Source organism: Pungitius pungitius, chromosome 15 (genome assembly GCF_949316345.1).
Source record: "Pungitius pungitius chromosome 15, fPunPun2.1, whole genome shotgun sequence".
Taxonomy (NCBI): Eukaryota; Metazoa; Chordata; class Actinopteri; order Perciformes; family Gasterosteidae; genus Pungitius; species Pungitius pungitius.
In genome coordinates, this window is record NC_084914.1 from 5,203,408 (window position 1) to 5,221,302 (window position 17,895).

General features: G+C 43.8%; 1 protein-coding gene across 1 annotated transcript; it reads right to left on the reverse strand.

Annotated features, from left to right (window-relative positions):
• Positions 1-3,510: 3,510 nt before the first annotated feature.
• mfsd14a2 (major facilitator superfamily domain containing 14A2) lies at positions 3,511-17,325 on the reverse strand. The gene is made up of 12 exons (XM_037458895.2): positions 17,054-17,325; positions 14,515-14,610; positions 11,817-11,879; positions 10,592-10,719; positions 10,320-10,434; positions 10,015-10,233; positions 9,633-9,746; positions 9,074-9,145; positions 8,685-8,797; positions 7,609-7,706; positions 6,879-7,036; positions 3,511-6,801 (listed from the first exon to the last, which is right to left on the reverse strand). Exons 1-12 carry the CDS (start codon positions 17,135-17,137, stop codon positions 6,589-6,591), a joined length of 1,473 nt encoding a protein of 490 aa, XP_037314792.1. The 5' UTR covers positions 17,138-17,325; the 3' UTR covers positions 3,511-6,588.
• Between the last annotated feature and the right edge of the window lie 570 nt (positions 17,326-17,895).

Consider the following 17,895-nt stretch of genomic DNA (forward strand, 5'->3'; position numbering starts at 1 on the left):
TAATTGGAGAACTATTCAAATACTGTTTGGTCAAACAAGCTGTCAGGATTTCCATACCATTATACAATGAAAATGGACCATCTCAACGTTTAAATGTGGCATTCACAGTGTGTCCCAGGCAATTTCCACTTGCACTGTATGTGAATGACATCAGCTGAGAAGCAAACAAGGACCCGAGCTTTGCCTGGCAACGCAATTCCATTAAATCTGGTTTAAAAGGATCCTTTCAGGCAAAGAGTAAATACAGGTTTATTCAGAAACCAGTAAATATGGTAAAGTAAAAACCCCAAATGCAAGCGGAAACTTGGATATTAGAATAATATGTCTTCATTAAACTGATTGTTGCTGAAGCATACAGTGCGTGCCCTTCTTTGCTGTTTTGATCAGATCGGGGGTCATTATGTCTCAGAGCTATTGATGTGTTGTTGAGGCTGAGATGAACAAAAAACAAGTGACTCATAAATGCATGATGTGAAGGCTGTGACTAGCCTGCTGCCTGTTGCTGGGTACAAAATCCACTGCCTCGACTCATATGAAGCGTTTATTTATTTAGATCAAACATTGGGGTTCTCGTTCATACTTTGGAAACGCGCAACGTTTTTTGATGCTGCAAAGAACATTGATTCACTTTAAACTACAGCTAAGCCACTTTGCAGATGACACTGCTTTATTTATACCGATAAAACCTGAATACACACATTACAAAAAAGGGTCAGAACATCTACAAAGCAGCAACAGCGGTTTGTTCTTAAAACTTAACGTCATTGGTTAGCATCGCGTGTAGCAGTTCCCCCGCCATTTAGTTTCCTGTCGAAAGTGACGTGGAGTCAAGTTACCTGCTGATGTTGCTCGGGGGAAAAGAACTCTTCCTTTGCAGGGCCTTCAAGGAAGCTTTAACATCCGATATTTACATGTGAGCCGTCGAAAGGCATTGATTTCACAAGCTGCAGTGTCGGGAAATGTAACTCGGAAGAGAAACATCAAGCAAACTTGGCCTTCCACAAATCACTCAAAATTTGGCACCAACATCAAAAAAGCTGCTTTTAGTGGTCTCAGAGGGAAAACAATGCGATCGGACACGATATATAACGAGAAGACGCCACGATGACAATGAGTTCATGTGTTAAATGGTAAATAAGAGTTGAAAATAAAAACATTAGGTTAAATTTAAGCTGATTAAATGACCCGATGGCCACCGATGAGCAGAACAAGTCTCAAACAGCTGATATGCACATAACATTATTTATTAGATATGAACATGTCAGCTGTACAGCCCAAAAAAACTCAAGTCTCTTTTCTGGTCCCCCTTTGACATCACAAGTCATTTTATTTAGTATTATTAGCAACCAATATGGTAACGATGGCGGGAAGTAACTAAATACATTAATTAAAGTAATTAACTATAGTTAAGGTTACTTGAGTATTTTACTCATTTTACTTACGTACTTCAACTCCAAATATTGCAAATAATTTTCACCATTTCCACAATTCCATTCACTTCAAAGCTCAGGTTGCATAATATAAGTCAACTGATAAATTATGATGTATCACCATAGGTTAATCCACCTTTGAGTGTTGAAACTAATTACAAATCAGCTCCACCTTTACCAGACGATTCATTATTAATTAACTCACATCAACAGGTGGATCAGTTCATGTTGCGTCTTTTATCAGGAACGGCAATCCGCAAACGAGGGACCGCCACGGCGTCCCCGACTCGGATGCAGGTAGCACCCGGGTTGAAAATGACGCCCGAAGACGTCGGGGTCATGGTTCGCTGCCGCTCTGTTATTGCGAACACACTGTGACATACCAGTGTTATTTCAGTCCACAGTATCTTTTAAGAACTGGAGGAGATATCCGAGAGGTAAATACAAGGAGTTTAAAATGGATAACATTTCTTTTTTATTCTTCCCCCAAAGCGTGGCCTTGTGTGAGAAACATCCAGTGCCCGGGGGCGGGGGGGGGGAGGGGGGCGCCGGCGCCGCCGCACCTGATCCCCTCGGATTAATCGCCGACTACGCGTTCTGGGAAGTCGTGTGATGGAGCGTTGGCGGTCTGCATATAGAACCTGGGAACCAGGGGACTGTGGCAGAGGTTAGTGACAAACGCAGGTTCACACAGGCCTGTTTGTCTGGGAGAACAATGAGGTTCACACATGATTCATCCCGGGGCTCTTCCTGGACGCCAGCACGCTCCGCAGGAAAAAAGACGCCCGCCGAGTGTCAAGGGCCGGGTGGGACGTCCACCACCGGGGGGGGGCCCGCTTCCCCTTCCCACTGCGTCACAGCGTCCAAAAAAGGAAGAAGTCTTCCTGCGGACATCTGAAAAGCCGTTTTGCGGTGACAATACTTTTGAGGGGCGAGAGCTAGATGGATGCTCGTCCTCTCTGAGGGTCACATTTGTACCGACATGGCGTCGGGGGTTGTGGGGGGAGGGGGGGGGGGGGGGGGGGGGTATGGCCCAGGAGGCCAGAGGTTTTCAAACATGTAAGCACTCTTCCACTCTCGTGCGCCCAATTGAAGCCTGGAACATAAATGTGCTATGACAGCGACTCTGCATCACAATACATTCCAAACAGTCACGTGGTCCCTTTTCACCCCCCCCAACGCGAGCACAACTAAACGATGGAAGGGGGGGGTGGGGGGGGGGGGGGGGGAGGGGAGGGGACTGCAGAGGGGCCCTTCCACTCGCACTCTCACACACACTTGTGCCTTGGAGGAGATCAGGTAGATTTTCTCAAGCACTCTGCAGTGCTTTTCCTGTTAAAACATGCCCCCGATCCCTCCCCACCCCCCCCCCCCCCGCCGGAGAGCGGTTTATCCCAACTAGGAGGTCAGCCCCGAGCACCGCCGAGTTGTGCAGCAAAGGAATTCCTTTGGGTGTCATGAGTACTTTGGGTGGGAGGAAAACCCCACCTGCACTTTTCAGGGTGGAGCTATTTCAAAGTGTGGTCCAATTCAGTGGAAGCGTGATCACCTTCCCCCCCCACCCCCACCCCCGTGCACACGTCTGCCTGCCACAAGTTTATTTACACAACAAGAACCGCTGCTGCGACGAGGGCTCCGTCACACTAGAAAGCTTTTCACGACACAATGGGCGTGGGTTACAGCCAAGAGTCTTACCGTTATCTCTTCTCTCCCCGCAGCACCCGCTGCTTCAGCAGGACACTCCGCCGGCACGCCGTCCCATCCGAGCACGGCGCAGGGAACTCATCCATGTCGCTTGGACAAAGAAAAGCCTCAGACCACAGAAAGTAAATACGCCCGGGTCTGTGCGTGGAGTGGAGCATTACTCGCTCAGTACATCCCTGTAGGGGAGGATTACTGAGCAAACACACCAGCATGTTAGAGCATTAAATAAAGAGTCTGGTATTTCTGAAAGTTGAAAAGAACATAACTGTTTGTAACTGCATCGCATCGAATAAGATTTTAAAAGGATTTAGAAACTGATCACTGATGACAAAGTGCACGATAAACACCACAAAACCCACAGATGAAACCTCAGACATTTCATTGTACAATAAACCTTTAATAAATAGTTTGTCATTAGTTTCCCATATTTACATAACAACCACCATTTACTTATCTTGCCATACTCATTTCCTGGCTAATTTAGGCACACAGAGAGGGGGTTCAGGCCACAAACCACACCGTACTAAAAACAGGAGTGGCCAGCAGGTAAGTCTTATATAATAATTGCACCGTACAACCAAATATATCAAGAGGGGGGGGGGGGGCCCGTCTCCTTCAGCAATAAATATATACACTTGATGTACGTACGAGTCATTTTAGTACATTTACAGTCATCTGCTCGACAGCTGTACAAGTGCACGTGAGGTTGGTGCAGGATCTGACCAATTTGGGGTTCTGAATACATGAGTTCACCGATGCGTTGGTCCAATAAATGTTAAATAAAAAAACAAAAATTAAAAAAAACTGGATATTCAAAGATGAAATCAACACGAATGGCCTTCTGTCTAGTAACACCCCTTCAGAAATAATAGAAAAATAAGTCCGGTTGAGTCAAATTGTTGAGAGCATTGCGAAAGCTCGGCTTCGAACATACAGGGACTTTTGTTATTATTTCGTGATAAATCTGGGAAAAATATAACTAACCACAGTGAAGTGCTTGTTATTAAATAAAGATGGTGAATGGTAAATTGTTGAACTCTCATCATTGGGTCTTTCGATGTTGGGAAAAAAAAAAAATTACTGGATGAAGTTTTAAAAAGTGATATATTAATATATATCTATACATAATTCAGCCAAAAAATTAAGACAAGAGAAAACAAAAACAAAAAAAAATATGCAAAATCACTCAAATAAACAAGCACACTTACACAGTATGAAAAAAAAAAATGAAAAAAAATTGGCACAAAAACATATGTATATTTTTCTTCAGATAGAGATCAAACAGCATGAAACACATTGTGAGCTACTTCTGCATATCAGTTTGGTTTTGGCCATTGAAATGCACTTAAGGCTTTTCTTGAATCAGCTTTTGAGAATTGGGATTTGACCACTTGCTGAACGAAAGGGAACACGGCGTCACTGATGAACCAGGCGCAGTCCGTGCTCAACAAGAAACACACCACGGATATGAAGACCCATCCACAGCAAACACACATTGCACATGCTCTCATACACTCTGCGTGATGAGGTCTTACATTTCATTTAGATTATATTTAATATGTGGACCGATTCTAATTACTTCTGGGACATGAATTCAATTGTAACCTCCGTCTTCGTGGTTACCTTCTAGTTGGTTTTTCATGCACGTTGAAGGAAAGTTATTCTAAGAAAAATTGTCTCTAGTTTTTCCCTCAAGTATTTATTGGTGTCAGCATTGCTCGATTAGCATGCATGCATTGATCCGTTTCGAAGAATGAATTGAATCTTGAACCCTGCATCTCTCTATCGCAGTGAACAGCCGTTTGTGTAAATAAGGTAAATGCTTCAAAAACACTCATCACACATGGTCTTTGAAAGAAATATGTGCACCTGCAACGTCTGCCTAAATCGGAACAACTGTGGGCAATAAACGTCTTTTCATCTGGAAGCAGCAAGCTGCGTTTCCTCCAGGCGGCGCAGGTTAGTGAGGTCACAGCCTGTCCACCGATGACCAATCCGATGCCTGTTAAATGGCAGTTTGTGAGTCAGATACCGATTTACACCCAAAAACATGTTTTCCTTTTGTGGTTTGAAAAGTATGGGGTGCCTGTCAATGAGCGGAAGCTTAAATGAGACCGTTTCGCTGCTCACGTTGCCACTGTAGAAATCTGTATCTGCCACACGACATCAAACCCAACCGTTTAATTATCTACCACAGCAGCACGAGTGATATACTGTTTAACCTAATGATATAAATTGAAAGATTCTGTATAAACAGTCAGTGCCATCGCTGACAAGCTGATAGTGACTAGCTCCAAATGGTCCGAAGGCTCGTCAAATAAAACTATGGATCTGTAAGACCTTTACCCTGATGGTGATAAATGTCAGGAAAGAAACAGAAAGGGCATGAAAACAAAAATGGAATAAAAAGTTCGTAACAGCTCCGATGGGAGCGATAGCGCACGATTACAGAGCCTTTTCAGACCGTGGTCTTCATACAGGTTACGTAATTAATATATATATCTATATATATATATTAAGTCACTTTGAGGCAACATTTGTTTCTCGACTAAAAACTTGAAGCACAACCTTCAGTTTGAGAAGAGGAAATTACACACCCCGAACTGTACTACTGATCTAGAGAATGGCAAGTAAACACTGAAAAAGAGCTTCAGCTAATAAAGTGGTCTCCGTCGCGTCCTTCTCTGTCAGAACTTAAACAAAAGTGTGGTCTTACGACGCTTTTCATATCCAAACTGGTTGATTCACCCAGGCGCTTCGCAGAGCCCCCCCCCCCCCCCCCCCCCCCCCCCCCCCCTCACAGGCGGGCACGCATCCGGAGGAAGAAGCGCGTTCCCTTCTCGGACGCGTCGAAAGTCGTGTGAAAGACCAGCAGACAGGTGCTCAACTGGCTGTTTGTCACACTCCCGTTGGACTAAAGTGGCCACGTCACTGGCTACAGGAGAATATGAAGAATCACACAGGTATCTACTAACTTTTTGATATCCACCCCACTCGCACTCTAAACCCAAACACTCCGGTTCCGCTTTGCAGCAGCAGAGGACGAGCTGTTGTTTGCTCCACTCGGTCACCGCTTTAAAGAACCCAAGGATCAGAGTCCGGCTCAGCAAGACACGTACACGAGCACAGACACCTATCACTGCAGCCCAAAAGAATACTCACACACTCTCTTCATACAGGGTCTTTAGAAAGTCCTCACAAGACCCTGCTTTTAAAAAGAAATAAAAAGAAAAAAAGGAGGGGCTGCTGAGGAAGGAGGGCCCACTTTTGTGCCGTGGACACAAACACCTCTTTGCAGCACTCGAGTCTGATGCGTGCCTGAGGCGAGAGTGTGTCCGCATGGAAAAATGTGTGTGTGTGTGTGTGTGCGCGCGCGCAGGGGGGGGGGGGGGGGGGGGGGGGGGGTGTTGAGGTTAGAGCGCCGTCTGCTCCCCTCCGTCCCCCTCCGCTGTGGTTATACACTGCTGTCCTCCAACAGCGGCTCCTTGCCCTCTGCCCCGCTGCCCTGGGGGCTGTGGGAGTGACTCTGCGCCCCGTTGCTGTGCTTCTTATAGGCGCCGGGCCTCATGCCGGGCCCCGTGTGCTCCGGGATGAACAGGGCCACCAGCAGGGACAGCAGCACCGAGCACGCACCGAACAGGAAGGGAGGGCCTGGGATGATGGAGCTCTGAAACAGAGTGGCACATCGGGTTAAAGCACGGCTTCCATACCTGCCTCTCGCCATTTGTCCGTGTGAGCGCGTACCTCGTCGGTGGGGTTGGCCATGTTGGGTTTGCCACCTTTCTCGGAGCCGTCCGTGTCGGTCAGCTCCACGTGGAACAAGTAGAAGACAAAACCGTAGAGGGCGGGGCCCAAACCGTTACAGAGGCCCCGAATTCCAGTAATCATCCCCTGGACAACACCTGCAGGCAGACAGATATAAACACAACACCATCAGGAACATCTTTGAGAAAAAGCAGCCGAGCCGAATGAGATTAAGTCATTTGTTGAGCCAATATAAATTGTGTGTTTAGGATCAAAGAGCTGCGTTGTGTTTTGGACACCGGTATACAGCAGCGAGTAACATTCACACAGAGACATTGAATCAATGGAGGCCTCTTTCAGGGTCAACTGGAAAACCACTCAGATGAAGTGTGGACCACCCGCTATGACTAGATAACATACAAGTATGCGTCCTTGTGTTTATCCCTCCTCTTTCTAGTAGATAAGTGCGCAAATAAGTCAACAAATTCTGTGTGCTCTGAACCTAAAATACTTTTTGCTGTACCAACGGAAATGTGAGACTTGCACCTGGAACGGAAACATGCAAAAGTAAATAATGTAGCATTGAACGCAGGCTCAAACTCTTATTTAAGACTGCTAGTTGGGCATGAAGTTAATATGTAACAGTCGGTGTTGAGACAAAATCCAACGCTAATGCGTGCATATCTTATCAGACAGAAAGATATGAGATGTCAAGGATTACATCGCTTACCTTGTTGGTCGGGTTCAGCATTACGGGACACGATAGCGCTGATAGCGGGGAAAGTGATGCTGGACATGGCTGCAACAGCCCCAGCGGCCCACATCATCCTACAAACAAACATTCGTTAACACGTTTTTTTTTTTTACCTTGAATGGGTTAGGTTGTCACGCCTGCAATGGTTAAAAAAAATATGGGTAAAATAATAAAGAAATCAATGGCTCAAAATTCCAAAAAGGAATTTGAGATAGTTTTACTTCCTGTTTATTGTATGGAAAACTAAAACCGTGAAAATGATTTATATGTTCTTGTTTTCAATCATCAAGTGATGGCTTTAGAGTCTCAATGTTGACACTGGGAACATGGAACATCCTGACCTTTATTTAACTTAATTTCCTGTGTATTGACCGAAGCAGAGAGCAGAGATGACATGTTGTGCGCGCTTTCATTAACAATCAATGCATATTGTGGGTCACTGCGACCTCAGCTTCAGGCCAGAAAACAAAAGAATCTGATGCAGTTGCTTTGATTTATGACCTGTGTGTGTCAGGCCATTGGTTGTTTAATAATACTATTATAATAAATATATTTAAACTAAGGCTTTTTGCTTTGGAAAAAAAATGTGTTGATTGGCAGGGAATCTCTAACTAACATGCCTGTGGAAAAAGGAAGTCATTTTAAATTGGTCAAACTAAATCGTTTGACCAATCGTTTACATTTGATGCTCCGTATCAGATTACAGTTCCACCTGCTAAATGGGCTTTGCTGCCCTCCGGTGGTTTATCGGGACATAACAAAAGTGAACAATAAGATATTCTCATGCTTGTACATGTGTTAAAGTTACCTCGAGGATCGGGCGTCATTTTTATTTTTAATGTTGACTGGTCTGAATATGATTTTGTGAACAAAATTTTGACCTCCACAAACATGTCATACAAGTACTTTTTACCACATTACTTGTGGCTTGGACATACAGACACGGAAACCCAAACTTTGCTTTCGGGAACCATAAAGAGGAATCAAAAACCAAGATCCAAGTCTGTGGGATGTGCGTCCCTCTGACCGAATGCGGTGGAAACGTTACTGACCAGGGCTGAGAGCCGAAGCCGTACCACGCCAGCTGGAGGATCTGGAAGCCGAGGCCGAGCAGGATTGTGTTCTTATTGCCTATAGACCGCATCAGCATCCCCAACACCACCGTCTGCAGAAACACGGGTCACACAGTACACAGGTCACACCTCTCAGGAAGCATACTTCAGACCGCTTTACATAGAGATGAAACCAACACTTGATTCATCTACAGTCCAAGTTAGTGTAGTGTGTGTGTGTGGTCTTTCCTTTTTCCAAATGTTGGTTCCAAGGATTGAGGGTGTGGTATAATGAACAGATTGTGAACCACTGTGAGGAAAATATTTCACTAAATTCTGCCATGTTCAAAAACAATAAAAAGATCATTATTACAAGATTTTTTCAGTACCTGGGCGAGTATTGAGAGGATCCCCACGACAGCGATAAAGGCAGCCACTGTCTCTGATGAGAAGCTAATGACCTGAGGGGGAGATAGCATTCCAACAGCACAGGTTAGTCAGACAGGGTAGGAAAGTGGCTCTCACACACACACACACACAAAGCAACCCCCCCCCCCCCTAAATTTACACTAATCACAAAACTGAAGAAAGGGTGTTTTTTTTGTAAACAGGAGCTGTGCACAAATGCGTTTGAGAAACAACAGAGGGTGCTCCGCTTTTTTATTTAGGTCAAATATGCTGCGCTTTATCTCAGGAGGATGGCAGTATAAAGTGGTTTTAATTTACAACAAAATCACTGTCTGATAATCAGTGGCATAAAGGCAACAGGAAAGTGGAAGAGTAATGTTCGCCTTAAGAACTTTATTTTTCAAAGATTCCATGCCACAATGGACAAGTAGCTGCTATTCCATTTGGTCGACAGGTGTACATGATGTGTGTAAACAATGTTTATTGGGATAATAGTCGTGTGTGCATTCCTTAAGGAAGTGTAAAAGAGCAGAGCGTTACCTGTCTGAGATAGAGGAAGAAGCTGGAGTACTGGCCAGCTTCAGGGAGGTAGGAGAGAAACACTGTGATGCAGATGAGGAGAACCGTGGAGTCCTGGCCCACCTTACGCAGGGACTACAAAGACAAAGAACAGATTTTACTTTCGATTCATAGCTATATAAACACGAGGAATGCTAATGTGGCCCATCAACCATGGTTTCCTAATCAAGCTGCCCAAACATCACCATGGATATTTAAACGGCCATCTACATCGGTGAAGAGATAAACGGTGAAAGAAGAAACATAACATGTCTAACTTTTAGCTTTTCTAAACCTGAATATAGTAATACGGGGCCACGATGAACTGGAAGTGAGGAACAGAAAGGGTCAGGTTGTTACTTACGGCGAAGGGGTCCGCCTGTTCCCAGGAGATGGGGGCTCCCCACGACGCTGGCCTCATCTTCTCTGGCAGCGACTCCGGTACGGCCACCAGGATGAAGCAGATGTCCAGCAGCGCGATGGCCGTGGCCAGGATCACCACCAAGGTGTCGCCGTAGGTCACAGACAAGTAGGCTCCGATGGCCGGGCTGGTGACCAGGCTGGCTGCGAAGGTAGCGGAAACCTGGAGGGAGCACGGCGGTAATTGTAAGGACTCTTGGGTTTGAGAAACCTGTTCTCATGGCATTTAAAAAAAAGAAAAGACCTTACCAAACCGTATGCGGTGATCCTCTCATGCTCCTGCGTGATATCCGCCACGTAGGCAAAGATTACAGAAAAGGTGACGGCGAAGACGCCGGACATGGAGATGACGGCAAAGTACCACCTGAAAGAACAAAAGCGTTTAGGCTTTTAACAGTGACATTTCACACACAAGTGTATAATGTTATAGATTAGTGTTGTAGTTTATTCTGTTGTTGTATCAAGTTCCATAAAAACAAAGACAGAATGTTTGGATGGAGCTGTAGGTGTTTTGCACTCACCATGGGCTGATCTTCATCAGTGGAATGGGTGCACATGTGAAGAAGACCGTTAGCAGCAAGAAGGATTTGCGGCCCCAAACGTCTGACAACGCGCCAATCAGCGGAGCACTGAGAAATGATAAAATGCCCTGCAGAGGACACATGGCAGAGAAAGGGAGGTTGACGGATCAGAAAAATGCTAAACATTGATTGTGTGTGTGAAATTACCAGGGGAAGGAAGCGTCTAAAGATAGTTGGAGAGTACGTGCCTGTAATTGTCATATCTTCTTGTTGTGAGGCCTCATTCAGTAATACGGATGTTCTTACTTTGTGCTCACATGCAATATCAGAGACATCCTAAATTGACAAGTGCAGGCCTGCTATGAATGAGCCTAGAGTTGTATCCTAGAGGGCGCTGAGATGTTATTGCACACGAGCGAAACATGGCCCCTAAATCCAAAAAAAGGAAACTGGAGAAGGAAGAGGATCATCTGATCTTTCAATCTTACGACCCGCCACAGTAAGGCTCATTTAAGTCATGCTGGAGTCATGGCCTAAGTGAGCCTTAAGGCCAGTATCATACATGGATTACAGTGATGTTTTGTACACATCCCCCCCCCCCCCCCCCATAACCAAACCTGCAGCGTTCTGTGCAGAAGGGTTGCGTGTACTTATAAGAGTCCCTATCAGTGGCTAGATAACCTCAAGGCCCACTTGAGGCTCTCGAGGTGCTTCTATGAAATATTCTGCAGCCAGCAGGGGGGAACCTGCCACGGTAACCCGACAGCTTGCAGGTGTTTAAATGTGACTATATTGGGGTTAAGCAGGGCGTCACTGAACAAGAGAGTGCAGAGTCAGCAAATGTCAAAGGGGCGAATAAAAGCACATTAAACTCGCTGAAGAAGAACATTTACAGACGCTATGGAACAAACGTTTGGCTGCAGGCCTGACTTACTGTAAGGCTTGGAGTTGTCATGAAAAATAAATAATTGAAAAGTATTTGAGTTGGCAAAACACATGTATTTTTAGCTTATTTATTTTTAGTGAACAACCACTATGCATCATTTCTAGAGCAAACCCCAAGTTTCCATTTGTTTACTGTCAGTACATTTAAAATACCAAAGATGTTGCTTGATAATTAGATACTGTCAACAACACATCAGAACACAACCTGCTAGCATCTTGTCACCGCTATATTGCGGTCATAGGAGAGAGAATATTGTGTTTGTGGGTCCTGATCACTTACCTTGACACCGTGGATGAGTCCATTCATCAGGAATGTGTGTTGGGGGAATGTCTGGTGTAACACCTAATGAACAAACACAGAGAACACCACATGACATCAGTTTGCGTCACATTCCTGACAATTACCTACAGGGTTACTTCAGAGATAAACCCCAACAAGGGAGCAAAACAATGACGCCACTCCGACAAAACTCTAGCAAATGATGGAGGGTTGGAATACAGGAAATAAGACATGGTTTAAATGTTTTTTTCACTACAATGGGCATCATACACTAATATTTTGCATTTCAGAAAATAGAAAAACTAAACATAAAAACACGGAGAATGAGATTGGAAAAGGGACAGCATCAAAAGGGTCTTCATTATGTTGTATTTCAGCGGTAGATTTGAATTCTTAGTGCACCAAAGGATTGCCGAAACCAGTGCAGATAAACATTGCTGTCATTCCTCATGCGAGCACTGAATCCTGTTAGTTTTGGTCCTAAAATCAACATAGAAAACGAGAGTGTACATTTGAAATAAATTGTCAGCAGTGCTCCCACAGGAGTTGTACGGCACACGCTTTGTTTTCCGAGAGAATCCAAATAGACCTCACAAAGCCAAAAGATGGAAATTCTTCAGGAAGGGAGAGACTGTAAACTCTCCCTCTACGTTGTTGTCCAGAATAGTTTGGGGCTTTGGTCAGGACTATGCATCGCCATGGTTACAGGCAATGTCCAGCTGAGCAAAACTCACAAATAAAACACTTTTACCCATTAGAAACGGTGTTTGTTTGTTTCCCTCTGCTGGCACATATTATATTCTGAAATATGAGTCAGACAGATTACAACAGTTCAAGTGTAGATGGAAATATCAGAGCAAATTCAATCTTAATATTAGGAAGAGGCCACAAACTAGCTGTATGAAATCAGGTAGTATCTCAATTCTATCAAAAGTGTCTTTGTGTAACATTTGTTGGTCCAAGCTGTAACCGCCAGCACCGAAGTGCAGCGACCACCCTTCTGTTCCTTCAGAACGTCTGCCGTTGTTTACACTATTAGCACCAAGTTCGGCCGTCTCCATATTGACAGCTGATGAGAGGCAATGGAAATGCTACCCATCTCGTATATAGCAGCATTGGTGAAAAAATAAATCTATGTAGCCTTACAGAAAAGTTTTTCTTATACACATGATATGCAGAACTATTACGCCACACACATTTCAAGTGCATTTACCAACTAGGTTAAAGTACATGTGCTCAGACATTTTCCAACAGCAACGTACATGTCTGAGTCTGCAGAGGGGAAGGGACAGTCAGGTTCAAAGTCCATTCAGTCAGTGTCAATGACTGTGGTGTAAGAGCACTGCGTACAGTATGAACATTAGGACCTGAGCTGCAATAAGACTAAATAACCAAATCTAGGTCATGTTTAGGGGTACTGAAGAAAAAGCTCATGGCGTGGCTCGGAGTCTCCTCTCTTCTTCTGGGAGTCACTTACCCAGCACAAACAGACTGTGCATGCTTAGCAACGACTGTTGCTGCTGGATACTAATGAAGCAGTATGCTCATTGGGAGCAGCGAAGCAGTCCCTCTCATCTTCAGGCGCCCTCTGATTAGTCCGAAATGCAAATCCTACCTCCGCCCAGGGATCTTAAGGGCAACAAAGCCCCAGTAATGAATGCTCAACAGTTACACATACAACCACCTCTTCAAACAAGAGGCTGCTAGAAAGCTTGCATTGCATGAGCTCGTCTGGTTCACATCATGTGGCCCACAGATGGTTGCCTTTTGTCTGAGTTACCAGTTCATACTACCACTGTTGAAAAACTCGGGGTATATTTTTGCGACGACAATTCTCTAATGGACGCTGCCGGAGCTGCACGTAGCAAACACTCTGCAGTGCTGAGGCGAATGAGTGGCGTGGTTTGCCTGCCCGGCACTTGCGCTGCGGCCTCTCAACACAGACCAGTGACCTTCTGATAAGCCTTTTCAACAAAGAGCTGGGACTCAGACAATGCAACAGTTTGATGGCCTTTTCATATTTCACCATCGCAAAACATCTTTTAACACACCCACACAAAATTAAACTGCGTCAGACAGCGCCTCACTCATCTGATTAGGTAATTCAATCATTTGTAGACGCCGATGGGCCTCGTATGAATCCAGTCAATGGGAAATGCAACTCTTTGGCTGGGTTACAATAGAAGAGAGGTGTAGGCTGTTGAGCGCTTAGCAAAATTATGAATGTTGTTATATGACCTTTTAAGGACGAGGAACCATTAAGGTTTAGAATAAGAAAGAAGGGACACATAAATCCCAAGTGCCTTATAAGTAAGACCAAAAACTTTGATTTGATATAATGTAATTAGCCATATAATGGAGTACAAATAAAAGACTCTGTAGTTTTACCTAGTTTATCTTAATCTAGGTACTAGAAGAGGTATAAAGTCATCCTTGTTGACACACCAACAAATGTGCAGGTGTTTTGTTTTTCTTATTTTTATATGTGCATGTCATCTGTAAAATGCAAAATATATGTTTGTGTTGTGTTATGAGACAGAAGTGACAGCAGTTCTGCGAAGAGATGAGATGCCTGGTGCAAGGTGGATACTTGGTAGGGGTGATTTACCTTGAAAAGATCGGCAACCTGCGTTACATTACCATCGGTGATGTTAGTTTACATAACAGTGTGTCCAAATGCGAGCGTGTCTGGTCTTACCGTGAGCATTGGGGTGGTGAGAAGACCCCATGCAAAAAACTCCAGGAAGATGACCACCACAGCATGGTAAACACTGGGCTCACCGATTCCCTGAGGCTGGATGGAGACAAAGAGACACATACAAAGGTAATTAGTTAAGAAGCAATAATCGTTCTTTACTGCATCGCAGGGGCTGTAAACAGTACACACATTAACAGATCGAACCTCCAACTGGAATCTAATTCAAAGAAGCTTTCGTCTAATGGTACAGACATTTAGCATCACGTGATCCTGCAGGATCGCCCACAGTGGAGATGGAGTGAGTAAGCTAATAAAAATAAAAAGACATTCTTTCCATCCAGACTTTTGGAAAAAGTTTGGCCTCAGCAACTACAGGGCTGAATGTTGCACTAAACCACCAACAGAATCTGGATTGTTGTGACTTGTGTACTTTTTCAATTTTCCATTGAATTTAAAATTCATTATTGATGAACTTTACATTACATTCACACAAACCATAAGGTTACCATGTTGACTTAAGTTGCTGGATATTCATATAAAATGAAAATGGTATTGCCTTTTAACCGATAACTTTCAGAGAAACTGTGTATTTGTATACGCCAAAATTAAGCGGTTTCATTTTCTCATTGCCAAAAACTATTACTAATAAATTGTTTTCTCCATCTACAAGTGACTTAGTGCTCCACAAATCTACCATCATAGAAGATCAAAGACCATGAAGCAAATATGCCGCATATATGCATAAACTAATTGAAAAGCATCATTGTGGTTTCATCCCTTTAGTGAAGCATAGTAAAATATATGCATGGCTGTAAAGTGAAGAGAAAGTATGATCGAGTGAGAGTGGATGCTGAGCACGATCACAGTGAGGGGTGATGATTGTGGTGACTTAAAGTAGGCCAGGGCCACCTCAACATAGACATTAGCTGCTAGTTTACTTTAGTTCATGTGGTTGGTAACGCATTGAGAGTCTACAGATCTGACTGAGCCGGCCACAAGCGGTAATTGTAAATTGACTGGAAAGGACGGTATAAATCTCCTGGAAGTTTGTCATCACAGGCAAATCAGAGGAAACTCATCTGTTTTGTTCTATGGTGACTATGATCACACCATCTGCTTGGCTGAAAAAAAGAGGAACATTCTCCAACGGTTTCATTATAGAGATGTTGCAATTTCCTCGCAATCAGCGTATGCTACATCATCAGAGTTCACATTTTTATATTGACGAGTATTGAAGCCATATATATATATATATACACACACACTTAACGACCGAGTAGTCAGAGAAAGCTGCACTAACAGAGACAATAACAATGACCTTAACTAAGGACCTCATTGGACTATTGCCCCAATACGTCAGGATCACAGCCATCAACAGAAAAATGTGATCAGTTCTTGGGAAAACAGTGTTCTGCTTCTCTTCATTAAGATTACAAATCTGTGTCTTCATACGTACATTACATAACCATCTCTGATGCCTCGCCATATTTATAAACAACCCTGCCACACTGCTCACACTTTTCAGGCCTAATTTGGGACGATCTCTTCCTCGACCATCTAAAAAATCATGCAAAGAACTACAATATCCGATGTATTTTGTTGTCCATTTGAACTGTGTGACGAAGAAAGTTGACGCTTCCATGTATGTTGATCGTATCCTGATACGCATTATGGTTCAATCGCACCTGCCCCCATCGAAGTGTACCTGCAAACAACACGCTGTCGTCTAACCAATCATTAGCAGCGCATTCTGAACAGACACCACATAGTAATACGCCTCGTTGCGTCGCGGGGGTTAAAAAGTGGCAGTCAAAATGTTTTGCATATCTGAAATGTTTACTTAACGCCAACCGTTCGCCGCTCGCTTGTTTGTTTTCAACCAATGTTAACAACCCGTGCGTTTTACAGTGTTAACTGCGCCTACTTACAAACCTCAATGTCGAACAAACATCTTATGGTGACAAGCGAGTTACACTATTTTGTCTGGGAAATAGTTGGCTAGATAATATGTTGATTATCAGTTTGTTTTAAAAAAATGAACAGTAGAAACATATGCTAGTGATGCTAATGTTGGTGTTAACCTAGCCTAGTTTCTGTCTTAGCACCGTCATGCGTAATTTTCGAAGATTTGAACGAACGCAAGACGTCGTTAAATGTGGTGGTTTGAAAGTTAGATGTACATGCGTATTATAGGAAATACTGTGACAAGATACATAAATGCACACCGGACGGTGACATTATCCAGTTAGCATTGCCAGGGCTGACGTGTAAACGACTCCGCTAGCGGACGTAACGTTAGGCCGCTAACGTTAGCCGATTCTAGTTAATAGCTAGCAGGGTTAGCCGGACCGATTCAGCTAACGGTCAACATTATCCGGTGGGACAAACTACTACTGACAGACCGATATAAACAAATGGCGCCACTACTACTACGTGGTTCATGAAATAAACAAGGCCACAAACTAACTACGGCAGCAGATACACAGTTTAGCATAGTGGAAAGCCTACTTAACGAGGAAAAAATAAATATTTAACTCACACTTCCTCCATCTTTTATTATAATTTTCTTTGCAAGAAGAATGCTGCGGTTCAGCCGCTTTTTCTTCTTTTTCTCCCCCGTCATTGTTAACTTATGTCCATTCTTGGGGTTAGATGGTCATCGTCGCACCTATAGGAACTAAAACAATCTGGTGATTTCCGCTTCAACGGTCCTAACACTTCGGAAGTCGGCTGTAGGCAGCTAGCAGCGAGCTACCTAAATGATGAATTCTCCACCTCACTTCAACCCGTCTTCCTGGACTGACTGTAGACCCGCCCACCCAGAGCAACAGCGCTCAACGACTGGCTGCCTGGTGAAAGAGTAAATCCATGCAGTGGTTCTGATTGGCTAGAAAAAACATTGGCGCTGCTGAACGTCAAATGGCGATTTGTGGACATCACACAGCGGGTTCGTTGTACAAGAGGAGATCCCATATTTGGAAATTGAATGAATTTTGTGTACACGACGTTCTGCTTCTTCGACAAACGTAATACATAAAACGACAAAAATGCAAATTAATAATACATGGAGGGTTGCGAAACCTTCGATCTCTCTGGTCTTACAGTAATTCTCTGATTTGTTTTAAAGTAAATTTGTTTTTTTGTTAACGAAAGTGGAAAGACCCAAGTGGGTGAATGTGTGTAAGCTTTATATTTTTTTGACATAATCCATTTGAAAATAAGTAAAGATGGGGAAAATATAATTGTCTTGGCTGTATATTAACATTGTGACTGTTATAATGGTAAAAATACGAAGTCTATCTCTCCATTCACATTTGGGTTTAATCAGATTAAATTGAAAAAGTGTTTTTTGGAAAATGAAAAGTGGTGAAAAATGTATCA